Source organism: Octopus sinensis, linkage group LG13 (genome assembly GCF_006345805.1).
Source record: "Octopus sinensis linkage group LG13, ASM634580v1, whole genome shotgun sequence".
In the NCBI taxonomy this organism is placed as follows: Eukaryota; Metazoa; Mollusca; class Cephalopoda; order Octopoda; family Octopodidae; genus Octopus; species Octopus sinensis.
In genome coordinates, this window is record NC_043009.1 from 64733023 (window position 1) to 64752322 (window position 19300).

Consider the following 19300-nt stretch of genomic DNA (forward strand, 5'->3'; position numbering starts at 1 on the left):
TATATAAACACACACATATATATATAGGGAGAGAGAGAGAGAGAAAGAGGGATAATACACACATATATATATATATATATAGATATATACACATATACATAATGTGTGTGTGCATTTGTAAGTGGGTGTATGTGTATCTATTTGAAGAGATATTTATGTGATCTTCATGAAAATAAAAATATATAAACATTTAACTTTTTATAATTCTGTTTTAAAATATACTTTAAGAAATGTATAAAGGGGCCTTCTAAATCTCGGCCAATTTTTGGAGTGTGGGGGCAGTTACCGTAAAAGGGATCAAGAGAATCTATTTAAACTTGTGTGCAATTAATGTATTTATTGGAGGGAATCCCTTCCTCTTACAAATCCCACCAATACAATTCAGCATTATTCAATTTGTTTACTTCAGAAAGAGCATGGATGTGTTCTAGAAAAAGTTTTTAAGGATAAAAACCCACAAAAAATAGAAGGACAATATAACATATTTCTTTCAAAATATTTGAAAATATTTTTTGCCAAAAATTTTTACTTATTTCAGCAATATATATATATATATATAAATATATATCTTTATGTACATATATATAAATATACTTATATATATATATGTATATATATATATATGTATATATATATATATGTATTATATATATGTATATATACATGTATGTGTGTATATATATATATATATACACACACACTTATTTATGGATATACATATAGATATATATATATATGTGTGTGTGTGTGTGTATATTTATATATATATATATATATTATATATATATATGTATGTATATATCTATATATATATATATGTCTGTATGTGTATATATTATATATATATATATATATGTGTGTGTGTGTGTATATATCTATACATATATATGTCTGTATGTGTGTGTATATATATATATTATATATATATATATACACACACACATACATACATATATACATACATACATACTTACATACATACATACATACATACATACACACATATATACATACATACATATGCATGTGTGTTTGCATACATGTGTGTATATGTGTGTGTGTATGAGTGTGTGTGTGTTTGTGTGGGTGATAATATATGACAACAGAACATAAACGTATGGAATGGGTGTATACTAAGTGCTCTATATTTCTGGTTTTTTTTTATTTTTCCTGAAATTTGAATCTTTTTTCTTTTTTAACAAAAAAAAAACCGTTTTCATTTGTTTCTATTGTTTAAAATATGTTTTCTTTTCCTTTCACGTATTAGAAATTTTCTGAAAACCCTTGTTTATTAAGCCTTCCAGTTTTAGCATCGTTAATTGCTCCCCAGAGATCAAAGATGAAATCATCAGCAAATCCAAAAGCTTCGAGGTCCGATGCATCTACGGCCATGGCGAAGTCATGCGGATTCTCTTGTTTGTTTCCAATCTCCCAGATGTTTTGAGCTGAAAAAGACAGATTGCAATTTAATATATATATGATATAAATATATAATCTTTTATACTCTAGGCACAAGGCCCGAAATTTTGAGGGAGGGGTGGGGGGCAGTCAATTAGATCAACCCAAGTACGCAACTGGTGCTTAATTTATCGACCCCGAAAGAATGAAAGGCAAAGTTGACCTCGGCGGAATTTGAACTTAGAATGTAAAGACAGATGAAATACCTATTTCTTTACTACCCACAAGGGGTTACACACAGAGAGGACAAACAAAGACAGACAAACGGATTAAGTCGATTACATCGACCCAGTGCATAACTGGTACTTAATTTATCAACTCAAAAAGGATGAAAGGCAAAGTCGACCTCGGTGGAATTTGAACTCAGAACGTAACGGCAGATGAAATACCTATTTCTTTACTACCCACAAAGGGCTAAACACAGAGAGGACAAACAAGGACAGACAAACGGATTAAGTCGATTACAACGACCCCAGTGCGTAACTGGTACTTAATTTATCGACCCCAAAAGGATGAAAGGCAAAGTTGACCTCGGTGGAATTTGAACTCAGAATGTAAAGACAGACGAAATACCGATTTCTTTACTACCCACAAGGAGTTAAACACAGAGAAGACAAACAAGGACAGACAAACGGATTAAGTCGATTATATCGACCCCAGTGCGTAACTGGTACTTATTTAATTGACCCCGAAAGGATGAAAGGCAAAGTTGACCTCAGTGGAATTTGAACTCAGAATGTAAAGACACGAAATACCACTAATCATTTCGCCCAGCATACTAACTTTTCTGTCACATATGATGTACATAATGTATTCTTTTCTCCTCTAGGCACAAGGCCCAAAATTTTGGGAGTGGGGGCCAGTCAATTTGATCAACCCTTGTATGCAACTGGTACTTAATTTATCGACCCCGAAAGGATGAAAGGCAAAGTTGACCTCAGTGGAATTTGAACTCAGAATGTAAAGACAGACGAAATACCACTAAGCATTTCGCCCAGCATGCTAACTTTTCTGTCATCTCTCTGCCTTTCGGTAGCTATAAATTCTTTTCTACTCTAGGCATCAGGCCCGAAATTTGGGGGCTGGGGCCAGTAAAATGCACCCGTGATGGCACCACATAAAAAGCACCATGCCAAAACAGACAACTGGGGCCTGGTGCAGCTCTCACACACACACAATTTTTGCCTGTCAAATTCACTCACAGGGCACTGGTTGGCCCGAGGCAATAAAGGTAGCTACTCAGAGTGCTGTTGTCCAGTAGGACTGAGCCCAAAGTCACATGATTGCAAAGCAAGCTTCTTAACCATTTAGTCATGCCTGCACCAGGCAATTCTTACAAATCCTCAAGTTGTATGATTGGTGTTGGTCATCTCTTCACCTTTCCACATTACTCGACCTTGCTGCATTGTAACCTCTGATACAACAACCAAAACTTTTACCAGTTGAAAAACTAACCTTAACACAATGTCTAATTAATTAATTATCTTAGTATACTACGGCAAGCTGGCAGAATCGTTAGCATGCCAGGCGAAATGCTTAACAGTATTTCATCTGCCTTTACATTCTGAGTTCAAATTCTGCCAAGGTTGACTTTGCCTTTTATCCTTCCGGGGTCAATTAAATAAGTACTGGTTATGCACTGGGGTCAATGTAATCGACTTAATCCCTTTGTCTGTCCCTGTTTGTCCCCCTGTGGGCAATAAAGAAATGAATATCTTACTATACTTATGTCTAGGTGGAAAATGATATGTCAAATTAAGAAACTCCCGAGTTGCCTTAGTTCTTCAATCAGAGGATTGTATCTTGAATTTTTGGTTTTCTTGTTATTCTTTTGCTGTATACTCTCAGTGCTTTTTACCTGTCATATACAGATATTGGCAGATCAAGAAGAGCGTATATTGATCAACTTGTGGAGGACAATGGATCTCGGTGTGAGGATATAAAGACTGTTATGGGAGATTGGAGACATCTGGTGTCAAAGAGATGCATTGGTCCAGGCAGGTCAACCAGCTGGATAGATAGCTTTTATTTTTTACATATCCAGTTCAATCAGAGAATCCACTATTTCTGAGCATTTCATTTTAGTACTGGTCACCCACAAGGCATTGGCTGACCAGAGGTAATAGAAGAAGACACTTGCACAAAGCACCACAAAAAGAAATCCTTTTCCTTCTCCTCCACCCTCTGCAGCAGCAGTTAGCAACTGTTTTCCATGCAGGCATGGGTTGGACAGTTTCACAGGAGCTGGCCAGCCAGAGAGCTTCCCAGGCTCCAATCATCTGTTCTGGTTTGGTTTCTACAGCTGGATGCCCTTCTGAACACCAACCACTTTACGTTACAGAGTGTACTGGGTGCTCTTTTGTGGTAGTTGATTACATTGACCCCCCAGTATGTAACTGGTACTTATTTTATCAAGCCTGAAGGGATGAAAGGCAAAATCAACCTCAGTAGAATTTGAGCTCAGAACATCAATGATGCCTAATATTTAAATAAAATTTTTACTGGTACTTTGTTTTTTACAACACAGAATGGATGAAAGGCAAAGTTTGAACTCAGAATGTAAAGAGCTGTGACTAAATTCTGTGAGATATTCTGTCCAAAACTGCTGCACCTCCCAACTTATATAGGGTGTTCAAAAAGTCCTTTCACAGTGAATTTTTTTCATCCTGACTCTCCAAGATTTATTTCAAAACATGTGTAGAAGAGTCAACTTAAGTATTGAAAATGAAGGGCAGCACCTTCAGCACCTCTTATAAAGTTTTATAAATTCTTGTAAAGTCTAATGTATTCTTTTGTAGTCTTTTACCATCTTATAAATATTTTATTTTGCAATAAAATACTAACTGCAGAGAGACTTTTTGAACACCCTGTATAATTCTTCTTAATTTTAAAACAGGGCCAGCAATTTTTGGAGAGCAGAGGGAAGTTGACTACATTGACCCCAGTCGGAATTTGAACTCTGAACCTAAAGAGTTGGGACAAATGCAACTAAGTTACTTGTCTGGTATTCTAGCAATCCTACCCACCAACCCACAACCCTTAAGAAAATATGGAATGGTTTCTGCCCAAATTTGCATGTGTTCCTTGTGCAGAGATCATGCCAGTGTTTTCTTTATCTTTCTAATTTTAGCGTATGCACGGTCAAGCTGCAGCAACGATAACAACAAAGCGAAAACATTAACAACAACAATATTTACCAAGTTCTGTGTCGTTGATACCCATGAAGGATTCAAGCAGGCCGTTAATTTTGTCTACTGCCACACTGGATACGTCATCAGGCTGGAAGAGAGGAAAATAGGTTTTAGAAATTAAAGAATGACAGAAACTACATCGAAGAAATATATATAAAACAAAATTTTTTAAAACTACAACTATAAAATAACAACAATAACAACAACAATGATAATTATGATGATGATGATGATGATGATGATGATGATTACAATGATGATTATAACAATGGAAATGATGAAAATGGTACTGAAGATATATATATATACATATATATATATATATATATATAATATATATATATCAACGTCATTCTCATCACTTCACTATATCATCATCATATCATCATCATCATCATCATCATCATCATCATTTAACGTCTGTTATCCATGCTGGCATGGGTTGGACAGTTTGACCAGGGCTGGCATGCTGGGATGCTGCACCAGACTCCAATCTGACTTGGCATGGTTTCTACGGCTGGGTGCCCTTCCTAACGTCAACTACTGCATATATATATATACATACATACACATGTATATAATTGGAAATATTTAGAGTCAACAAGGAAGAGTGCAGTTGGACATTTATTTTCAATCACTGCAATTGTTTCTGCACAATGTAGTTCTCCAGGCATGCAGGTACTTGATTATGCAACTGTTTCCCTGCATTATGAGATCTAGTAAAGATTGTTTGCCAACATAACATGGCAGTCCTGGTTTAGGACGAATGTTGCTGTAATTTAGCCCCAGGAGACATCGTCTCCAGCTGGCTATATGACACAATCTGTGTCCTTATCTTTTCGAATAAGGGAATCTAGCACCTCCCACCCAGCTCAAAACAATATCTGTGTATCACGATTTCCGGGTTATTTCCCTTCATCAGCACAGAATAATTGTTCGGCTAGAGGTGGCGCTGCTAAATTCCCATTCGAAATATATAGTTTTCAAAGTGACAACTAGTCACTGATTTATAAATTGGAAAATTACTATTTTTAAATCTTACAATGTGAGATATTCAGAAACAGCTGCTGAATATCTCACGTGAGATTTAAAAATAGTAATTTTCTAAGTTATGAGATCTAGTTGTGTTTCCTCAGGCGATATGTAAATATTGTATCCGTAAGTTCAGGATCTCCGCTCCAAGAGCATCCTCTCAGTCTGTCGTGGCCTGAAGTCAGTTGTAGCCAGTGGGTGTATTGTTGCAGAAGGGCCATAGACAAACACAACTAGATCTCATAATGCAGAGAAATGGTTGCATAATCAAGTACCTGCATGCCTGGTGAACTACGTTGTGCAGAAACAATTGTAGTGATTGAAAATAAATGTCCGACTGTACTCTTCCTTGTTGACTCCAAATTTTTTCAATCATCTCTTCACACACAACAGATGCCCAAATGCAAACCTGGAGGTATGTATAATACTACTACTGGATAGCACAGGGTGAAATCTGAAGGTAGACGAGCTTTATACTGTACTCTACTATGTTTTTAACAGAATGAACCATAACTATATATATATATATAGTAAGATGAGGATTCAGATAAAATCAAGGTATGCACCTTGAAAAGGTATGCACCAGGTAGGGGTGGGTAATCTCTGTGGTTCCATTCCAAGATTGGTGAGGATTGAAATATCAGATCAAATACTATGTGTATTTAGTTCCTAAGGGGCTGGTCCAAATTATATATTACTTTGAGTAGTACATTGTTGGTATAACAACAACAATGACAATTATAATGATGATGACAACGATGATGATGATGATGACGACGATGATGACAATTACAATGATGATTATAATAATGGAAATGATGAAAATGGTACTGAAGATATATATATATATCAACACCTTGGTGTATTATAGTCAAATGAATAACAACATACAATGCATAATTGTCTGATCATTAGAGCTATTTCTTACGTAACATTTTAGTTGAAGAATGAGAACATTACATCATTATAAAAGACGGTAATCATCAGATGAGAAGAGATTTTACAAAACAAAAGAATATCTGAAGAATACAGCAGGGATGTGGCTAGAGTCTGTTGAGACAAACTATGAAATGGGAGAATGACCAACTATGTTGGCCATTAAGAATATAGTTCTTGAGATGTGTGTAATTTGATATCTAAGGCCAGGGTTCCAGGCGAGGTAGAGTTAATTAGACTAGATCAAGGGTAGACTTGAGTGCGTTGTAGGAGATAATTTATAAAGTAGGCTATGAGTTGTGGTAGCTAAAAAGAGGTCATAAAGCAATTAAGGACAAGAGAAAAGAGAAGATGGCTAAATTGGAGGTGAGGATGGAGGGGAAAATAAAAATATAATCAATAAAATAAAATAAAATCATACGAGCTGATCAAGTATAGGTTTGTGGTATAGGATTCTCTAGCTAATTGTGAATGACCAGAGGATAGATAAACAGCAAAATTTAGGGGTATTCAGCAGATATTGGTTGAAAGTAGGGGAGGGGGGTATGAAGGCCATCAGATAATAGGATTAAACTTTACGGAATTAAAGTTATAGTAAAGTAGAGTGCTAATTATCAATAACGAGTTACAAAATTTAAAGCAGGATAGGGTTATATAATGAACTACACCCAGTACGTGGTTAGAGGAAATTGCAGATCAGCATCACGGAAGGCCGGCAGTAGGGAGTAGTCTAATGATTAATTAAGGAATGTTAAACGGGTGGCAATGATATCAAAATTGGATGGTATAATCTTTTTGGGTGAATCAGGTGAAGCAACTCAATAGGTTTGGATAGAGTGTTCATGTGAACGTGACCTGGGTGTTATTGTCGACAGTGATTTGCGCTGGACAAAACACATCGCTAAAATTGTCAAGAAGGCTGAGAGTGTCTTGGCATCACTCACCAAATCCTTTGTGAGCCGCTCTCTGACTATCTATCTGCGGCTTTATATAGCTATGGTAAGACCTCACCTGGAATTTGCATCACCGGTCTGGAACCCCTATCTTGCCCAGGATATCAATCGTCTGGAAGCCGTTCAGCGACGTGCAGCCAAAAGAATAGCCTCCATCAGGCATTTGCCATATTCTGAACGCCTTACTTCCCTGGGCATGGACACATTGAAACTCCGACGTCTGGCAGCTGACTTGGCAGACACCCATAAAATTATCAACCATCTTACAAACAATAACTCTGAGCACCTTTTCAAACTCCACCCATCTAACACCCGTGGACATATTTACAAAGTAAGAAAACAGCACAGCTCCTATGACTTCAGGAAACATTTTTTCACGCTGAGAGTTGCTGAAGCATGGAACAAACTGCCGGCATCAGTTGTTAGTTGTCGGAGCACTGCATCCTTCAAGGCTTCCATGCTTCCTGAGATTCGCCAACACTACACCTGATTTTCTCCCCTCCATACACACACAAGCATGTATCTGACTCATGCATTGTTCACTTTCCAGACATTTGTACATTACTGCATATACTCTGACAAGTTGTGGTGCACCTGAGCACTGTATACAATAATTTCATTATTATTATTATTTATTATATTATCTACTCTATAACAAGTGCTGCTCAAAAACTGTATGTTGGTGTAAGGAGTTCTTAAGTAGAAGAAATTGAAAGGAACTGTTGAGGGTGTGCAGGTTGTGTACTAGAAGTTGAGTATCACTGTCATCGCTATTGTGTAATACCGGGTACACCGCAGATAGAATGGTTGGTTCCTTCAATATAGCATATCAAACAAGTACATTAAAAGCAGTTAAAGGTATTGGTAAAGGGAACATGAGACTAGAAGGGCTCAGAAATGAATAGATAGATTGATAGGTTAAGGGTCAGCGAAAAGGGGAATAAATTGGATTGGATTATGGAGGTCGTTTAATGTCCTTAAAGTATTTGAACATGTGAGTAGCCTTGTGGATACAGGAAGGACGAAGGTTTAGTTTATTATTTACTAGATTTTCCCCTATTAGATCTCCTTAAAAGTTGAAATAGCTCCATGCAGCAAAGTCTGCATCCGTATCTGCTGTTTAAGTACAGTTTGGCAACCCTAAAGATGTCCCAACTTAAATCAAATTTAATAGAATGGAGCAGCATAAAGTAAAGTGTTTTGCTCAAGAACACAATGAACGAAATTCCAGTCCAGGAATCGAAACCACAATTTTACGATCATGAGTACAACACCCTAACTACTAGGCTACTATGTATGTATGGATGAGGACAGCTGCGTAAAGAAGTGTTGATCTCTAACTGTGGAAAGGAACTGCGAAAGAGGTAGACCTAGGAAGATATGAGATGAGGTGGTGATGCATTATCTCCAAATGTGGGGCCTCATGGAGGTGATGACAAGTGATCTTGACTTTTGGCGATTTGTAGTGCTTGAGAAGACTCGTCTGGTCAAGTGAAATCGTAGCAGTGTCTGGTGCTGGTGACACAGTAGAGCATCCACACACCAGTGACATGTGGAAGGCACCCACTACAGTCTTGGAGTGGTTGGCACTAGGAAGGGCATCCAGCTGTGGAAACCAATCCAAATTTAGACTGGAACCTGGTATAGCTCTCCAGTTTACCAGTTCCAGTCTTGCAGTCTAACCCATGCCGGCATGCAAAGCAAACAGTAAATGATGATGATGATGATGATGTGTGTGTGTGTGTGTGTGTGCATGCACATGAGCATGTATGTATGTATGTGTGTGTGTGCATGTGCATGTGTATGTATGTATGTATTAATTTTATGAGCAAACTTGTAGAATGTTGTGTTCTCCTAACTTGGTCTATTATTTCCATTTGTTATCATTGGTCAGTACAACATGTCACGGTGACATTGATTTATCAATACCCGACATAAATAACACCATTGTAAAAGGTTATCCACCAGTTTTGTCTATAATCCACTGAATTTTAATCCTTTACACCTTTTTTTTTTTTTTATATATTTAGTAGGGTATTTAGAACTATCTGCTCCCCCTTTTTTTTGTCTTTGTTTTTGAGGTGGTAGAATGTGTTTTATAGGATTCGAGAGAAATTTAGCTGTTATTTTCAGCAGGTTGAGTGACTGGCAAAGGGGCTCCTTTGCATATTCAAAAACTGATATTAAAATGTCAGTGGTCATCAGTGTCCCCTTTTCCATGCTAGCATGGGTCAGATGGAATTTGTTGAGGGAGATTTTCTGTGGCCGAATGCCCTTCCCCTTGTCAATCCTCACAGATGTTCCAATCATCATCATCATCATAATCATCATCGTTTAACGTCCGCTTTCCATGCTAGCATGGGTTGGACGGTTCAACTGGGGTCTGGCAAGCCCGATGGCTGCACCAGGCCAGTCAGATCTGGCGCAAGATAATATTTCCCCATGGAAATGTATGAGATGGGAAATGAACAACACTGCTTGTACGACAGTGTGGTTCATTTACATTCATCACATGATCCCTAGACAGAGGTGCACACATATACAAACACCCCCATACACAAATACACACACACATGCACACACAAACACAAACACACACACTACACACACACACACGCCACACACACAAACACGCACATCACTCACACACAAACACACACACCACTCACACACACACATCACAAACACACACACACACACACACACACACACATCACAAACACACACACACCACACACAAATACACACATGCTACACAAACACACACACACCACTCACACACACACATCACAAACACACACACACACACACAACACACACACACATCACAAACACACACACACCACACACAAATACACACATGCTACACAAACACACACACCATACAAACACACACACACACATTTTCAGTCATAAATGGTCACCTGATCCTCTCAGGTAAGAATTTTCACCTGTATGTATTTTGGTTGTATACAGTTCATTGTGGAATGAAACTCTCCCAATAGTTCGGTTTTAAACAAGTATAACCTGCACACATGTTGGAATGCCAAACTCCCTGCTTCTCAAACAGAACACCAAGAATATTTGAAAACATAATCTAAGGCTTTAGAACATCTACATTAATGTTTGGTCTTCTTGAAAACATGTCTTTCATAATTTTGTTAAATACAAACATGACTTAAGGCGGTGAGCTGGCAGAATCGTTAACATGCTGGGAAAAATGCTTGGTGGTAATTTGTCTGTCTTTACATTCTGAGTTCAAATTCCACCAAGGTCGACTTTGCCTTTCATCCATTCAGGGTCGATTAAATAAGTACCAGTTATGCACTGGGGTCGATATAATCGACTTAATCCGTTTGTCTGTCCTTGTTTGTCCTCTCTGTGTTTAGCCCCTTGTGGGTAGTAAAGAAATAGGTAATTCGTCTGTCTTTACATTCTAAGTTCAAATTCTGCTGAGGTCAACTTTGCCTTTCATCCTTTCGGGGTTGATAAATTAAGTACCAGTTCTGTACTGGGGTTGATCTAATCGACTGGCCCCCACCCCAAAAATGTCAGGTCTTGTGCCTGAAGTAAAAAAAAAAAGAGTAAAATAAAAACTACAAATATGACTCAAGAAATGAGGTAAGCAATGATTTGCTTCTATTTTTTGATAATTTTTTAATCTTTAAAAATAGTTTTTTTTGTTTAACTTTCAAAGGAAATGCACCTGTAATTGATTTTTAAAAATTTAATCTCTTGTATGTCATTAAGTTTCCAGTGTATCATCGTGACACTCTCTCAGTTACGATGACAAGGGTTCCAGTTGATCTGATCAACAGAACAACCTGCTCAGGAAATTAACGTGCAAGTGGCTGAGCACTCCACAGACACGTTTACCCTTAATGTAGTTCTTGGGGAGATTCAGCTTGACACAGAGTGTGACAAGGCTGGCCTCTTTGAAATACAGATACAACAGAAACAGGAAGAAAGAGTGAGAGAAAGTTGTGGAGAAAGAGTACAGCAGGGATCATCACCACCCGCTGCCAGAGCCTCATGGAGCTTCAGGTGTTTTCACTCAATAAATACTCACAATGCCTGATCTGGGAATCGAAACCGTGATCCCACAACCGCAATGTGTCAAGAAGTCAGAAAGACAGAAGACCACTCATCTAACTAAAAAAGTTACTTAACCATTGTCATTATTAAGGGAAGGCACATGGCTCAGTGGTTAGAGCGTCGAGCTTACGATCATGAAGTTGTGAGTTCAATTCCCGGACCGGGCTGCGTGTTGTGTTCTTGAGCAACATACTTTATTTCACATTGCTTCAGTTCACTTAGCTGTAAAAATGAGTTGCGACATCACTAGTACCAAGCTGTATTGGCCTCTTTGCCTTTCACTTGGATAACATCGGTGGCATGGAGAGGGAGAGACTGGTATGCATGGGCGACTGCTGGCCTTCCATAAACAGCCTTAAGCGGACTTGTGCCTTGGAGGGTAACTTTCTAGGTGCAATCCCATGGTCATTCATGACCGAAGAGGGTCTCTATTGTCATTATCATCATCCTTTTAATAGCCCCTTTTTAATACTTGCAAAGGTCAGATGTAGTTTACTGAGGAAGATTTTCTACGGCAGGTGCACCTTAACTGTTTCCAAGCAACGTAATATTTGCCAATGACCAGGCATGATTTTGCAGAAAACTGGCAATGAATGATACTGTTTGTATGACATTATGTGATGTTAAGACACACACACACACAATAGGTTACTTTCAGCTTCTATCTACCAGATCTACTCACATGGCTTTGGTCAGCTCATGGCTATACAAGGCGACCCTTACCCAAGATGCCACACAGTAGGATTGATCCTATAACTATGTAGTTGGATAGCAAAATTCTTACCAGACAATCGTGCCTTGTGCCTATACAACACCCACCAAAATATAACAAACTCCTCTGCTTAAAGGAGTTACTCTATAACCACAACAAAACCCCTCAAAGTAAAGCATCATCACCCTCCTCATCATCATCATGTGGTCAAGCAAATTGCCCCGATCAATAAATCATGCTGGTCTTTCAATAGCTAAATATTTCATCAGTGCACACTACGGCCTCAGATGATAACAGTAATTTGCTACAGTTCTATATTTAAGAGATGAGGAATTATTCACATTATTTACATTTGATGGATATTTGTCCTCATCTTGTTTGTTGTTAACACAACGTCAAATGTAAATAATGTAAGTAATTTGCTAACTGGACTGGCTGATTCTGGCCATTTACAGTTTGTTGTTGATTCATCCACTCAGCATTTAATGATATTCGCCATTGACTCAATATGCTTGTCTGTTCAATTAGTTCACATCCACCATGCGACATTCCCATGATTTCAGTGGAACCCTAACTCAGTAGGGACTAAGCTTTGTCAAGGAATCACCTAAGATTTGTTCTGGGGCTGTTTATTCTCATATTAACAGCTGACCTCTATTTACATGCTAATTAAACCATAGCTGGTCAGAACTTTGGAACCTGGAATTTATATTGGCTAAGAGGTGTTTCCACAAAACCTCAAAACTGAAGGTCCGACTACCAAATGCAGTAAAATCTCATATCCAGGACTAAAATTATGTAGTTATTCTATAATCACAACAATCTCCCCTAAATAAAGGAATTCTCCTATAAACTAGCAGTTCTCAACCACAGCTCTCATGGTTGCATGTGGCCCTCAAACACCCTTTCGATGGCCCCTGATGAGTTTCTCTCTATAAATATAATAAATTCTTATTTCACTGACTGCTACATCATCATCATCAACATTTAACATCCGTTTTCCATGCTGGCATGGGTTGGACAGCTTAACAGGAACTAGCAAGGACAGGGGCCACACCATGTCCCAAAGCCTGTTTCGGCTTAGTTTTTATGGTTGGATGCCCTTCCTAAGGCCAAGCACTCCACAGAGTTTACTGGGTGCTTTATATGTGGCACCATCACCAGTGCTTTTCATCTGGCACCAGCACCCACACCAATGCTTTTTACATGCAACCTTCATTTTAGAATCTCAATTTTGTTGAGGTGGGCAGATCTTCTCGAGCACAGCAGTGCGCTTCATGTCTCGGTCTTCTGTTATCTCCTTTATACGGCTCAGCATTTTGAGATCAGCCTCCTGTAGTTCATCACACGTCTTTCTGGGTTTCCCTCATCTGCAACTACCCTCCACTTTGAGTGATCAGCACTTATTGGCATCAAAGTTATTTGTCTTATTCTCTACTTCCTACATCATAAATCTATGACCTGGTCAACTATTACCCTACTTCCCATGGCATATATCTATGATATAACCAATAATACTCACCAATTCCTTACATCATAAATCTATGACCTGGTCAACTATTACCCTACTTCCCATGGCATATATCTATGATATAACCAATAATACTCTCTACTTCCTACATCATAAATCTATGACCTGGTCAATTATTACCCTACTTCCCATGGCATATATCTATGATATAACCAATAATACTCTCTACTTCCTACATCATAAATCTATGACCTGGTCAACTGTTACCCTACTTCCCATGGCATATATCTATGATATAACCAATAATACTCTCTACTTCCTTACATCATAAATCTATGACCTGGTCAACTGTTACCCTACTTCCCATGGCATATATCTATGATATAACCAATAATACTCTCTACTTCCTACATCATAAATCTATGACCTGGTCAACTATTACCCTACTTCCCATGGCATATATCTATGATATAACCAATAATACTCACCAATTCCTTACATCATAAATCTATGACCTGGTCAACTATTACCCTACTTCCCATGGCATATATCTATGATATAACCAATAATACTCACCAATTCCTTACATCATAAATCTATGACCTGCTCAACTGTTACCCTACTTCCCATGGCATATATCTATGATATAACCAATAATACTCTCTACTTCCTTACATCATAGATCTATGACCTGGTCAACTATTACCCTACTTCCCATGGCATATATCTATGATATAACCAATAATACTCACCAATTCCTTACATCATAAATCTATGACCTGGTCAACTGTTACCCTACTTCCCATGGCATATATCTATGATATAACCAATAATACTCTCTACTTCCTACATCATAAATCTATGACCTGGTCAACTATTACCCTACTTCCCATGGCATATATCTATGATATAACCAATAATACTCTCTACTTCCTACATCATAAATCTATAACCTGCTCAACTGTTACCCTACTTCCCATGGCATATATCTATGATATAACCAATAATACTCTCTACTTCCTTACATCATAGATCTATGACCTGGTCAACTATTACCCTACTTCCCATGGCATATATCTATGATATAACCAATAATACTCACCAATTCCTTACATCATAAATCTATGACTTGGTCAACTGTTACCCTACTTCCCATGGCATATATCTATGATATAACCAATAATACTCTCTACTTCCTTACATCATAGATCTATGACCTGGTCAACTATTACCCTACTTCCCATGGCATATATCTATGATATAACCAATAATACTCACCAATTCCTTACATCATAAATCTATGACCTGGTCAACTATTACCCTACTTCCCATGGCATATATCTATGATATAACCAATAATACTCACCAATTCCTTACATCATAAATCTATGACCTGCTCAACTGTTACCCTACTTCCCATGGCATATATCTATGATATAACCAATAATACTCTCTACTTCCTACATCATAAATCTATGACCTGGTCAACTGTAAATATAATTTTTTCTTTAACTGACTTGTGTTTTACCTTTTTTGGTACAGCTGGCTCCCAAAAAATATCTTGGTTTTAGATCTGACCCACTGCATCCTTCAAAACTTCCATGCTTCCTGAGATTCGCCAACACTACACTTGATTTTCTCCCCTCCATACACATGCAAGCAAGTATCTGACTCATACACTGTTTGCTTTCCAGACATTTGTACATTACTGCATATGCTTTATACGCACTTTCTGACAAGTTGTGGTGCACCTGAGCACTGTATACAATAATTTCATTATTATTATTATTATTATATTAAAAAAGGTTCAGAACCACTACAATAAACACAACAAGCTACTCTAAATAAAGCAGTTTCTCTATAAATACAACAAATGCTTGTAAAAACAAAAGAGTTACTCTCTAAAACACAACAAACTCCTCACTCCTCTTAAAATATCATGATGCAACAAGCTTCACTCTTAAAAATCATTGAGTGACAAAGTCAATTCGATAAAGACTTCATTAAAATTTACTTTTCTTCTTTTGTTTAATTCTAACAGAAATAAAATTACCCTGGTTAATCCTTCAACTTCACCCCAGCAGCTGCCATCACAAACAAAGTAAATACCAAATTAGTTTATTTGCTTCTTATCATTGCTGAGTCTTTTGTGCTTTTGTTTTGTTTTTGTATTTTGTATTTTTTTTTTTTTTTTTACACTTCTTACCTTACTTAATACCTATCTGATAAAAGTAGTTCTTGACTAATCCCAGGACTGCTTTAGTTAGTAGCCTGATTAATTATACTGATTAGAACAGACAAACTAACAAAAAAAAAAAAAAAAAAAATAGCATTAATTATGCAGCTTTAGTGAAAGGAGGCTATTTACTTGAATTAGGTCACATAACAACAATAACAACAACAACAACAACAGCAGTGGTTACAACCAGCCAGACATCTTTGTAGCATGGAAGCTACTACTAAACTGACATCTCTGAAATCAACAAAAGGTCAGAGTTCACAGAACTGATAGGGTTCTTTCTAACTCCAGAATGAAGAGGGCCCCCTCCCCCGTAGATTTTGTATATCTTTGCCCTCATCAAGAACCCTTCAAATTAAACAAATAATGAAAAATCAAGTGATCCCCTTTCTTTTAGTAAAAGATGGTTGATAATGGGAGGGAAAGAAAATAAAAAAAGCCAGTTGAATGGTGTGTGAGGATCATTTATGTAGATAATACCTTTCAAATAGGCACAGAATACCATAAGGTCAGGTTGATCAATACTTTGAGATGAGAGGAATTTAACTGATGGAAACAGTGTAGTGTGTGTGTGTGGGGGATTGTGGGGGTGTTTGTGTATGTGTGTGAGTGTGTGTGTGTGTGTGTGAGTGCGTGAGAGTGTGTGGGCATGTATGTGTGTTTGTGTATGTGTGTGTGTGAGTGAGTGTGTGTATGCACAGGAGTAAATATATGAGTGTATTTATAAACATATGTGTGTGTGTGTGATCATCATCATTTAACGTCTGTTTTCCATGCTAGCATGGGTTGGACCCATGGTAGCATGGGTTGTGTGTGTGTGTGTGTATATATATATATTATATATATATATATATATATAATATAAATGAGTAACAAAGATGTACAGGTGTACACTTAACAAGGTACCTCAATTTAAGCATTTAATTCAACCAAATTTTTTATATAGCGATCAAGGTGAAGGAAGAAAGTAAGCTTCAAGCAATCCATAGTAAATATGGAAAACAACTTTCAGGGGACAACAGTGGTTTATTGAGACAGAAGGTTGTAGATATTTTCATATCAAACTGAAAAAAGTTCTTATTATATTTCACAGCATACAACCAGGGTTACCAGGTAAGCAAATATGAATATAACAATTAAGGAGTGGAGTAGATAAGATCTGGGCTAACCTACTTCATAGCAAGCAGAACCAATATATATGCATATATAATGTTCCTGCCTTTAGGCTTTCACTTCTTACTCGCCAGCTCAATTTGATTCGTTCTCAGTTGAAAGACGCTTGTTGTTATTTTCTTGTTTGTATTCGTAATTGCGTACCATGTTCTCCATTTTTTGTCTTTGTTGCCATACACATTCGCTAGCTTTCTTACAAAAAAAATCTAATGCTCTAAGCTTAGATTTGGGGAGGGGGGGGACCAGATCGAACTGTCTCAAGTGTAGCTGCCTAAAATAGTAAGGACTTCTGGTATACTTGACTGATGAAAGGAGGCCACAAATGATCCATCTTTTTTCCTGTTCATAGTAATCACGTACGCGATTACTATGAACATTTTTACTCCCTTACCTTTACTCCCTCCTCTCACTTAGCGGTCATTCTAATGGCTCTTTTGTCTTAATACCAGTCAATCACACAGTAATTTCCCTTTGTTTAACGGTCATTTTTATAGCATTGTTTTCGCTGGCCTGATAACTGAAGAGATGCCTGCATGGGTTTCCGCCCTGACATCCAAAACTGGGAGTTTTCTCATGGCTACCGAATAACTGTCACATATTATATATATATATTTTTATATATCATCATCATCATCATGCTGCCATGGGTTGGATCGTTTGACTGAGGAATAGCGAGCCAGAAGGCTGCACCAGGCTCCAATCTGATAAATATATATATGTATACACACACACACACACATAAAATATGGGGATTTAGTTCACAGGTGATCTAAACGATTAGTTTAACGGATTACTAGGTCTCCAAGGTTATAGCCAAAACAGTAGTTATGGTGACATTGCAGATTTCCAATGCAGCGGATATATAATTGTTAACGAGGACAACAAACATTGACATGTGTTTCAGTCTTCATTTATGTATGTATCTGTATCTGTGTGTGTGTGCTCGTCTGTCTGTATACCTATGTACCTATCTATCTATTAATCTATCTGTTTGCTTACATATCCATTTACCTACACATACACACACACATCTATATACATCTACCTAACAGCCTACTAACAACTCTACCTGTGTCGATATAAACTGTGGGTATTGGGGTATGACTACCTTATACATATATTTCCTATTTAGTACTGGGAATGTTTCATTTACGAGGAAGTACTCCTGTATTTGTCTGAGTGTTGGGTCATTCAGGTGCTTGGATAAAATGCAGATGTCAAGTTGACCCAGTGTGCCTATCAACACACTGACCCAGTGTGTTGGTAGAGTGTGGAGGATTGTTTTCTTATCATATTGTCTCAGATGTTCATTTAGTCTCTCCACAATGCTTCTAGATGTCTCACCTATGTATATCATGTTCTTGTCTTTACAAGCACCCAATGCTGTAGACTGCATTTCAAGTTCTACAGCTAATGCCAGGGGTAATTTTACCTACCATGCAGTTGTCATTGGTGCATGTGGTATTCTCAAGGGGGTATGTCCTACATAGTTGTGATCTGACAGAACTCCCTGGCTTTCCAACGATCTTAATATTGAGTTTGGCCTCCTTCAGAGCTTACCTAAATCTTCAGCCTCTACAAATATCACTCCTTGATATTTGTCAGTCTTGTACTACATGTTCACCCTGTTTGCTTTGTCACAAACTCTTTGTATCCTATTCCAGTCTTTACTTCTATATTTAGCGCAGGTACCATTGGTTTCATTATAGATAATGCTATCTAACTTCTTTCTAGCTCCCCTGTGTACCTGAACCCTATCTTTCTGATCATATCCAGAGAAATACATGTGGGTGCATGAATTTCTGTACATGTTTCTTTGTTTCGTAGGTTTTGCATAGTGGGGACATGTACAGGTCTGCTATCAGTATGTTGATTTTCATGTTGTGTGACAAAGCTGATTTCTTGTGAACAACATGTTTAGAAGATATATATATATTGGGTCATCCTATAAATAATACGGTTCTTTTCAATTGCCTGAACTAAAAGTCAGAGGTGGGTGGGATTAAACTACTTGCATCAACTTGCTACTAAAGAAGGTAG

General features: G+C 37.6%; 1 protein-coding gene and 1 long non-coding RNA gene across 2 annotated transcripts in view; one reads left to right on the top strand and one right to left on the bottom strand.

Moving 5' to 3' along the window:
- Window positions 1–1124: 1124 nt before the first annotated feature.
- LOC115218453 (PDZ domain-containing protein GIPC3) overlaps window positions 1125–19300 on the bottom strand; it is an 86510-nt gene continuing 68334 nt past the window's right edge. The window contains exons 4-5 of the mRNA XM_029788277.2: window positions 4656–4737; window positions 1125–1445 (exon numbers count right to left, since the gene is read on the bottom strand). Of these exons, the coding sequence (XP_029644137.1) occupies window positions 1264–1445; window positions 4656–4737 (264 nt within the window). The 3' untranslated portion in view covers window positions 1125–1263. The remainder of the gene's footprint in view (window positions 1446–4655; window positions 4738–19300) is intronic.
- LOC118765846 lies at window positions 4205–17856 on the top strand. Its single transcript, XR_005001743.1, has 3 exons — window positions 4205–4215; window positions 6823–6828; window positions 17710–17856. It is a non-coding gene; the product is annotated as an uncharacterized LOC118765846 (long non-coding RNA).